At 40.8% G+C, this 10,566-nt stretch overlaps 1 protein-coding gene across 8 annotated transcripts in view; it reads left to right on the forward strand.

The window, feature by feature from the left end:
* The window catches only part of dtnbb (dystrobrevin, beta b), a 37,526-nt gene that overhangs the window by 20,489 nt on the left and 6,471 nt on the right, over window positions 1-10,566 (forward strand). For 4 of the 8 annotated variants that reach the window (XM_015052110.1, XM_015052109.1, XM_015052108.1 and 1 more), the window contains exons 11-17: window positions 396-470; window positions 6,921-7,011; window positions 7,626-7,714; window positions 7,793-7,906; window positions 8,800-8,896; window positions 9,216-9,236; window positions 10,315-10,474. In XM_015052110.1, coding sequence (XP_014907596.1) covers window positions 396-470; window positions 6,921-7,011; window positions 7,626-7,714; window positions 7,793-7,906; window positions 8,800-8,896; window positions 9,216-9,236; window positions 10,315-10,474 — 647 coding nt within the window. The remainder of the gene's footprint in view (window positions 1-395; window positions 471-6,920; window positions 7,012-7,625; window positions 7,715-7,792; window positions 7,907-8,799; window positions 8,897-9,215; window positions 9,237-10,314; window positions 10,475-10,566) is intronic. The other 4 variants (XM_015052111.1, XM_015052112.1, XM_015052113.1 and 1 more) reach the window with 4 other exon arrangements.

Genomic DNA, 10,566 nt, shown 5'->3' on the forward strand with positions numbered 1-10,566 from the left:
TGTCACCTTCCACTGTTTTATTGGTGCCGTTTTGTTTTTGTTTTTTTTCCCCTAGACTTGTGGTTTAATTAGAATCCTTGTTGTTGCTCTTGCACTTGTTAATTAGAGTTGAGCTAATTGCCTAAAAACATCTAAATCAGTTGCAGGAAAGTTGATTATATCATAGTTTTCCTTTTTTTTTTTTTTTTGGTGCACCACATTCTGTGGGTTTTAATGATTCCTCTTCCTGCCTCCGCTCTTACGTTCTTACTTACAGCTGGATGAAGCTGAAGTTAGAATAGCTTGATTTATGATTATTAATAAAAATGCAAATTGTTCTCCTCCCGTTCCCGGTGTCAAGCAGCACAGACCTCTGCGGCGTAGCATTAAAAACCTCTAATCTTGTCTTGTTTTAGTCAGCCGAAAGCAGCGACCAACAACATGAACGACACAATGCTCATGTCCTCTGGTGCACCCACTCCTACCAAAAGGTAAGCTTTTTGACGATATGACTGCAATCTCCCCCTTAACTGACTGTGCAAGGACCAGATTTAAGGTACTCCAAAGTTTTGGAGAGTTTCAAAACTGATCCAATATTATGCTGTGATCCTTTTATTGCAACGCCAGACCAGAATTTTCCCTCTCAGTATGAGCATAAAGAGACCTAGCATCCCGCTGTCCTAACCAGTCAACTAGCTAAAGAAGGCTTCCACACTTAGCCATGAATGAGGAAAAGTTACAAAAAAAAATCAGTTTATTTCCAGTCTCACACACACAAATAGTTCTGGCATTGAGAACATCACTCCTATTAAGATAACTAGAGCTATTAGATCTTAAAAGACAAGCTAAGAGGATATCCGTTAAGCTAGTGAGTTTAGGCTAGTTAGCCGCAATGACAGTGTTGCAGTTGCATGCAATCAAACTTAAATTAGTTTTCTTGGGATATTTTGTGATAGGTCAACACAAAACAGCACGTAATTGTAAATTCAATAGTAATGTTGAATGGTTTTCAACATTTTTTTACAAATAAAAAGCTAAAAATGTGTCAAACGTAGAACATTACGGATCTACATGCCAAATATGAGGCAAAAAAAAAATTACTGCACACCAATCCTGAATACATGAACCCCAAGGTAAAAGATGGTAATGGCAGCATTATGCCATGGGTTTTATTTTTTTTTTATTTATTTATTTTTTTTACTTGTTTTAGAAAAAAATACTAATACAAAAACCTAAAATAATAAATGGTTTTCAACTCTTTTTTTTTTTTTTTGACAAATATAGATATTTGTCCAAAATTGAACCTTTTGGGCCTACATTGTAAATGTGTGGCAAAAAACACAACATCCTCAGCATTATGCCATTACATCACTTTTACGTCGCTATGCACTACATTACCTCCCAAAAAGTCTTAGTAAAATACCTCAAAGTTTGTGATTGTATTGTGAGAAAAAGTAAAAAGTTCGAGGGTTATTATGAATACCTCTATCAACTTCTTATGAATGCTTTACTCTGTACGGAACAGCTCAGCTAAACTGTGTGATAACGTGCTCATGAAAGCAAGCGAGCATAAAGTTTTGCTTGCTTTGCCAAAGTCAGTACAACATTTTTGCAGCAGCAGGACTACATGTTATTTTTCTGTTAACTTTTACGGTCAATGATATCTAACCATGACTTTTTCTTTTGTTTTGTTTTGTTTTACTCACAGTTACTCTAAAAAATATGATCGCAGTTCTGGCCTTGAGACGACAAATTACCTCCATAAGTCGCCCGAAAAATCCATATAAATCCTTTTTAATCACTCCTGAATTGAGGCCGCGCTTAAAATAGACGACAGATTGTCTCTGATCAGAATGAGAACAGCAAATCATACCCCCTCTTTGCACATATTTTTGCCTCCGAGCAGCTTGACCTTCCGGGTGTATTTTTAGTTAGAAAATATGCTCTGCTGTCACAGTGAATTTGTGATCACGTCTACCTAACAGGATGACATGACAAAGAGATTATGATGGAGCCGGATGGAGCCTGGTCGCTCTAAGAGCCTCCTCTCATTTCAGTCCATCTCGTGTGAGAGCCTGGACTCTGGCATCATTATTTACTCACAGCGGGTAACGAAGCTCTGTGGTTATGAAGCCGGCGACGGAGCAGAGCGCTCTGAGGGGAGCTGCGACGTAAACGTGTCCTCTCCCCGCAGGTCTAGATTTTCCCCGTCTCGTGTGCGCCATATCGCTCCTGCAAATCTTTCCGGCAATTTTGTGCTCCTGAGATCAGAGCGCTCAGAGACTGGGGAGCTGCAAGACGACGACTTCGTCGGAAATCTGGGGGGGGAGACCGTGAACGAAGGGGGTGTGGAAGTCTCAGGCAGAGTCATCAGCCTTCGCCAAGGACTTTTTCAGCTGAAGGGCAGCTGGAAAACTAGACGGGGGGGAGGAATTAAAAAAAAAAAAAAATCCATCAATTTAAAATCTGTTGGGGTTTTCTTTCACTTAATCTTCAAAATCTAACCATCAAGCCAATCATTTATGACATTAACCTTTGATGGAGATGGTTATTTCTGACGGCGCGGCGCTGGTTTCAGGGACTTTAATGATGTCACGCATCCAAACCCATGGAGGTCAGCGGATGGGTTCGTGTTGCAGGAAAGGCGATTCTCTCCCGAGGTTTCTCTCACTGTGGCGGTAGCGCAGAAGCCCGATAACCTTTGTCTTGACATTTTGCTCTGTGAGTCAGCGCCGCCGTGTGAAGATGACACTCGCGGAGGATGTCGTTGCCTCAGAGGAGTCAAAACAGCTGCACATCTGCCACCTGAAGGGCAAAAGCAGCGCACAAAATCACACCATTACTATTGCATTGGTAATTACTTCAACCATTGGTTGGCTTGTCATTTTTAATCATTTGCTTGACTAATTTGAGTAATCTGTAATCTTATTGATCACTTCTTAAAACCCTCAGCAGCTCCTAACATCTGTCATGCTGAGAAACTCCAGGAAAAAAAAAAACAAGAAGCACATTAGAGCAACTAGCATCTAAAATAAGAAGTGTTTGATGAGTTGAAGAGACGACATGAAGGATTTAGGGCAGACGGCAAATACAAGATGGCGGAAACTGTCTTCTTCCAATTAACACAGGGATTATGGAGTCCCAAGCAAACAGAAAGGGGACGACATTGAAGTGGCGATGAGAACGCAGCAGGAATCCCGGGGAAGCAGCGTTGTGGATTTTGCTGAGAGATGTGAACAAGAACAAGCAATCCCCCTTTGGAAGCCTTTTTACGCACCCAGTCATGTTACAACCACAAGCTTCGGCGCATTTTATTGGAGTTTTACCACATGACTTTGAGTAGGAAGGAAAAATACATTTCTTTATATATGTTTTGTTTAAAAAAGAAGTGTGGAGTGAGTTTGCGTCAGTACTTTTAGAGAGCAACTTTTTTGCTGCAATGACCTCCACCTTTAGAGACACTGAAATGTTTTGTCATTTCTTCTTTGAAAGGGAAATTAGATTGAAAGCATCCATCCAATAGGACTTCTCATGTTTTGCTACAGATTCTCAATTGGACTCAGGTCTGTACTTTCACTAGGACATATTAATATCCTCTGAACTAAGCCTTTCTACAGCAACTCCAGCCCAGGGAAATAATCTACCAGCAGAACTAGTGCTTTGTTTAAAATCAATATTCCAGAATTACGAACTAAAAACAAGCTGAAATCTTGCTATATAAGCTATATCTTGCTGAAAAGTTACTTGTTAGCTAGTTTAGTTTTATTTAAAGTGTACTAAGATATTTGTACCGGAAACTACACCAAAAATACTTGCTGAGATTTTGTGGGGGGGTTTTTGCAGTGTGTTGGGGGGGCAAGTTCTGTTCAGCCCGGTTGAGTTGTTCCCTGTCTTTCTAATAAATATTAATCCACTGTTAAAATTTCACAGCATTCTCTCGCCTGTTGTCGAAAGGCCGGTGACTCAAATATGCTCCTGCTGAATAAAGCAAAGCTCATCGTCGCTCTGCTTCAGCTAAAGATGCCCCCCTAAAGCGGGACAGAGCCCCCCTCTCCACCACCGTCACTGTTCGTTGACCGTTTCCGATTTCATGTTTTAATGGGGTGAAAAACAAAGTGCCAGCAGCAGGCTACAGACTCCATGCAGGCTCTTAAAAAATGGCCCGAGCTCTGCCTCGACGCTCCATCACAGTCGGCTTCTGATACCGTCTGCTCTACTGACATGGCAGCCCCCCTTTCTGCCTCTCTCACACAGAAGCGCGCCCTCCAGGAAGTTAATTTATTACGTGTTACGTCATGCGGAAATGGGACAGCATGACGTAACACGTCATGCTGTGTTACGTCATGCTCTGTTTCCAGCAGAGGAAAACATTTTGAAGTGATTTAACTTACCATTCACGGGCAGTCGAATAAATGTAAAACAGCTGTGTTGGTACCGATCCGAGTCATTATGAACGGGCATCCAGTAGAGTAAACAGCTATATTTCGTCGATGCTAATGGTTAGCATTAGCATTGTGACTGCTTCCGACTTTCCGATTTCTTTGGAATCCATTTTTTATTTTTTTTTTTTTTATTGACAGCAGCGGCTGCTTTATCCAAATTGGAATTTTTTTGCTAAATGAATTGATGTTAGCGTTCTCTAGCTATCGCATATGTTCAGTGAACTTTAGTCTTACTCCTGCTCATGTTACCGGCACCAGACCTAGGGGAATCTGGGGCCAGTATCAAGTGGTACACAGGCAGATGAATCCTGTGCAACCAGATCTGTGGATCACAGAGGAGGTGAGTCGTAACAGTGTATCTCTGTCAGGAGCTCGTTTATTCTGAGCCGCGCATGCCCAGAGCCAGGAAACTCGTTCTCCCTGTTAGACCCACAGCGGCACGATAGCGCCCCCACTGGCAAGACGACACATGCATGACAAATACGTCTATGAACAATAAAAATAATAATAATAAAAAGAAAACAAAAGACAAGACCAATTCTGATTAAAAAAGGGGGTGTATTCATCTATTTTTTTTACTGTTTCTCAACACACTGCACTCACATGTCTGTATAATTTAATATTGCAGAATAAAACCACTTTCTGCTCCACCTTTGCCTTGACTTTTATGTTTTAGTAACTTTCAACAACAAAAACAAATACTATTTTTATCTATGACCTCTCGTCATTTCTTTTTTTTGTTGTTGCTTTTTTAAAATTTTTATTTCAAGTAAAGATGAATGTCACGTCTCCTGCTCTCTGTGGGGTAGGACTGTTTGATCGCAAGGTGAAACGGTGAAAATACTCCAACTATAGCACACACCCAAGCTGTTATTGACTTTCTGTCCCAGCATTCTGACTTAATCCGATTCTCCGAAGTAGGAGCCTGCCGATGGCGATCCGGTCAATAAATTTACAATTTATTAAATTGTTAAAATTGTTAAGTTTTTGTCAAAAAAAATTACTACAATCTGGACGTAGCATTAGAACTTCGGGCAGAGCAATTCCCTGATCTGTCGCCGTATTCTTACAAGAAACATCGGTATCAGTGAGACTGTAAATTATTTAGAACGAGACCCATTTAGCGAGATGTTTTTTTAATGTCCCGCTGTGCTCTGATTGAGTTACATGTTTTATTTTTTTTCCCTCTTAATTTGTGACACAACATTGAGCCCGTCAAGGGATCCGACGGATACTTCGGCCATTACCTCGGTTCATTCAGGGGTCGTTCATGCAATGATAACAAAGTAGCTAAATTTGCAGTTTTCCCTGTTATGTTTTGTGAAGGATTCGGCTCATCAAACACATTTCTATCTCAAACAAAAAATACCCAAAGTGAGCAAAAGAAAAAAAGTCAAGTCAAAGTTTATTTGTGCAGCCCATTTCAAAATGATTCACATCATAAAAACATAGAAGCAATCAATAAACATTCAATTTTGTCAAATGTCATCACATCCAACATATTCATCAGTGTTACACTTACTCAATTTTGAAATTATTACTTCATGCATTGAGTAAAAATAGCTATCCAAACCAACCTGCATGCATATATATATATATATATATATATATATATATATATATATATGCATGCATATATATATATATATATATGCATGCAGGTTCATCTTGTTTTACACATTTAGTTTCTCTTTGAGATAAAGTATTTCTGAATGGAGTTAAATTGAGTATGAAGGTGTGGAAATCTCCTCGTCGAGATGCAGAGGACAAACGGCGTTTACGTGTGCGGTCGTTTCAGCTTTGAAAACCCTCCAATGAGGTAAAAGCAAAAGCTCAAAATCCATTTGTTAAGTTTAGGGGCCTTTTCCCCCCCCCCCCCCTGGATAAAATAAAATCATCATTTGAAAAACACTATTTTGGATTTCCCCAGGCCATGTTTGTTTAAAGTTCCCTTGATGATATGAAGCCTTAAATTGGGATCAAACACTTAAGGAAAAAAGGCACAAAAAAGCCACTTTTGCTGCGTTTTTCAGGTTCGGTTAGTGTTTGAGTCGATGCAGCGGCTTTACAGCCACGCTGAGTTTAATTGTCGGCCGTTGGTCTTACTCCAGTCAGAATTGGAAATGCTCCCCGCACCGTTTGAGCTCGCTTTCCCTCCTCGCTTGGAGATGACCTGGGGGGGGGGGGAAGGAAGCAGCATATGTCCCATCATCTGCCCACACCATATGTCCCACTCATGATCATTTTAACTCTTGGACAATATTTGAAATCTCTTTTCTTGGCTGAAATGACCAAAGCGGGTACTCGTAGCTGCCATAAAAGCATCCTGCATGCTGCTTATCCAGTCATCATCGTTTCATTCTTCTAATCTTTTTTTTGCTCCTTTTCTACCATTTCTGGACTCCTGAATTCATTTAGTGAATTTTTTTTTCTGCAAATAATCAGATTGACTGTGTGTGTATGTGTGTGATGTTTTGCTCTGTGTTTGACTTTGGTCAGTGTTTTGGAGAGTCCCAGCCGGTTAGACGAAGAGCACCGGCTCATCGCTCGATACGCTGCACGCCTGGCGGCTGAGGCAGGCAACTCCACAGTAAGTACCTCACAGAAAGACTCAAAGGGTTTTGGTCAAAGCTGTGTTTCAAATCTCTTAGTCATAGAAGTTATTGTTTTCTTCTTCACATGCCTCTAGGTTGCTGGAAAATTGTAGAAAAAGTGAATTTTTGTTGTAATTTGGGTACTTTTGTGGAACAGAGCAACACAAAGTGGTGCATAGTTGTGAAGTGGAAGGAAATGACACGTGGTTTTCACATTTTGTTACACATAAAACCTTGAAATATTATGACGATACCCCAAAATAAAACCCAGCACAACCAATTTCCTCCAGAAATCACTTAGCTACTAAATAATAAAGTTCAACTTGCAGATTATTCAACTTATAACAAGACATTTTCTCATTAAGATATCTGCACTAGCTAGGCGGAAAATTCACAGTGAGTGACTGTGGCGAGCTGAGTGAAAACGCACACCACACTTTTCAGATTTCCATTGGTAAAAAGGTTTGAAAACCCATATGTCAGATTTTTCCTTCCACTCTTCAGTTCACGTCTGTGGCTGTATCATGACAAAATGTTGAAAAGCATGAAAACTCTTGCTGTGTTTGTAGCTTTTCTCGCTGGTTTTACTGAGAGGTGTTTTGCGTTGCAGCAACAGTGTCCTCCAACAGACCTGACTTTCAACTTCGACGCCAATAAGCAACAGAGACAGCTGATCGCAGAGCTGGAGAACAAAAACAGGTCCGCTTGATTTCTCGTTGTGGGGGGGGGGGTAAAAGAAATGTTCTGTTACATTTAAAATATTTTTCCCCAAATCAGGGAGATCTTGCAGGAGATCCAGAGGCTCCGTTTGGAGCATGAACAGGCCTCCCAGCCCACGCCAGAGAAAGCCCAGCAGAACCCCACGCTCCTGACCGAGCTGCGACTCCTCAGGTACGATGCGGTGTCGCTGACCCGACGATAACAGGAAGATACGCACAAGTAGAGGGCCAAAACATTCCTGAAAACACCTCTGGGTCTCTTCTCTTCTTCTTTCCTGAAATAATTTTCTGTTGTGCCGCAGAGCTTGGGGTCACCGCTAGGTTATGCTCTTGGAAGAGATTTCTGCAGGAACAACAGGCTCAAATAACATTTTATATGTTCTTCGAGGCTGTGTGTGCTCTGTCCTAAATAATAAATCAGAAACCTTGCCAAAAGTGAACAGAAAGTGAAACAAGAACAAAAAAAAAAGACTTGTAAGGGGAAAAAGATTCCAAACTAACCCAACAGATATTGCACATTGGCAATATTCAAAATTACGTTTTTGTTTTTTGTTTTTTTCTTCTTTTGAGCCTTTTCTGTTCCCTTACTGATCTGTTGCTCTGATGTCCCTGGGAAGTTTCAAAATACCTGATTCACAATATCTGTAAATATGCAGTTACACAATATAAGCAGCAGAGGGTGCTAACAAGCCGCAACACAAATGAAGGATTTCAGTTTACATTCGTTTATGTATTTCTTTTGTGCACTTATTTCTGGTTAGTTTAAAAAAATAATTCTTTGTGCTCCTGTCAGAAACAATAATTAGATGAGTTAAAAAAAAAAACACTCAGTACTGATATATAAATAAACAACTTTCAGTTTACCTCAAATTAGTCTAAAACATTTAGGGTCAACTTCACTTTTTATTATTATTATTATTATTATTATTATTATTATTATTATTATTATTATTATTGTTATTTTGGTTTTGCACTCTAACTAGAAAGCAGACTGCTGTTTTTACCCAAAATCCACGCGCGAATGAACAAACCTGAAACTTGAACCGTGTTGTCTGCCATCCGCAGACACAGGAAGGACGAGCTGGAGAGGCGCATGTCGGCCCTGCAGGAGAGCAGGCGGGAGCTGATGGTGCAGCTGGAGGGTCTGATGAGGCTGCTGAAGGTAAGACCGCCTCCTGGTCCAAGAAGATTTACCTGCAGGTGGGAGGATGAGACCCCCGACTTGGGTAGAGCATCAAACGTCTTGAGTCGGCCGCTCTCCTTTGTGGTTTTCTTACTGGCTCGTTGCTGCTAATCGGATAATTGGGATTTGAATAGATGAAATGTGTCTTCCTCTCCGAGCACAACAGACTACCTTGATGTTATGCCATGTAAACGTGTGCCGTGTGATGCATGCAGAAATCACTTTCTCCTTTTTTTTCATTAATTTTGTTGCTCTCGCTCTTCTCGCTTTCTCTCTGCTCACCTTTGTTGGCTGATAGGATGAGGAGCAGAAGCAGGCTGTAAGTTGCTCTCGATTCGCTTTGCAAAGTGCTTACAGTAGTTGATGGTCTCTGCGCTTCCCCCTCAGTTCCTCACAGACACAGCTTGCACGAATTTTGTGAAATCGAATTAGGAAAATATCGCATTTTTTCATTGACAACTCCTGATGAGTGCATAGATTTTTTTTTTTCCGTTGAACCTGAGCATGAAGGTTAGCGTCATCCCGTTCAATGATATGTTCAAAACTTTTCAAGAATACTGTGTACTTTTGTTAGTCTGGACTCAGCACAGGATCCACTTTTATGCCCACACGTCACATTTATTAACATCCTGATGCAGTAAAGGAGTTTGAATGGGAGAAACTCAACCAATGTAGCATTAAGAGAAAACTGAGAACAACTGGCAGTAAAGATCTGTACATACCCGTACATTAAAATGTGGAATTTGCCAATGGACATGCCAATGTCAAATTTAGTTTGTCTAACTGCTTCAGGACTTAGTGAGGAAATTTACTCTTTTTTGTCCTAGACATATTTATTGCCTGACCATCTTGAGCTGGAAGTTCAACGTCCACGACCACCAGTGACCAAAATATGATGTGATTTAGTCAGAAAATAGCACAGACCGACCTTTTTTCTTCTCGCAGAAATAAGTGAATTTTCCTCGGCGCAGACAGAGCGTCTGCGTTGCGCAGCATGAGATTCAGAGGTGATATTATTACGTCATTGCTGCAGCGTTTGATTTGCTTGTGTGTGTGTGTGCTCTGTACCACTGACGCCTCTGTGCTGCATAAATTTGGCCATAAAAGCCACATTTATGCCAATAAATGAAGAACAAATAAGAAATTTAGAGCAACTTTATCTCCGTTTTACTGAATGTCTCTTGTGATTAAAAGATGCAGTGCTTTAACACTTAATTTTTAGTATTTATTCTATGTTGTCATGTTAGAACATTTGACTTATGTACAAGATTTACTGTTTTGTTTATTCGCCTGTCTGTTTTCTATCTGCCTGTATGCTAGCATTATAAAAAAAGAAGAGGTTAGTAATGCAGTAAATAGGTTGTTTAAGCGTTTTTGACTGATTTTGCCTTTCGCCGTCCCAGTCTGGAGGTTCCCCTCATTCTTCTCCGAGTCACGGTGCCGGCTGCTCCATGCCCATGCCCATTCGCTCCACCTCGGCCGGGTCCACCCCGACTCACACACCGCAGGACTGCCTGGCAGGCGTGGGAGGAGACGTGCTGGAGGCCTTTGCTCAGGGTGAGTCAAATCCAACTCCTTACAAAAAAAAAAAAAAAAAAACCCTGTGGAAAACCGGGAGGGAAAATAAAAAAAAAAAAAATGACCCCAAA

Source organism: Poecilia latipinna, unplaced genomic scaffold (genome assembly GCF_001443285.1).
Source record: "Poecilia latipinna isolate Pla-1442-1.1 unplaced genomic scaffold, P_latipinna-1.0 Scaffold1087, whole genome shotgun sequence".
Lineage (NCBI taxonomy): Eukaryota > Metazoa > Chordata > Actinopteri > Cyprinodontiformes > Poeciliidae > Poecilia > Poecilia latipinna.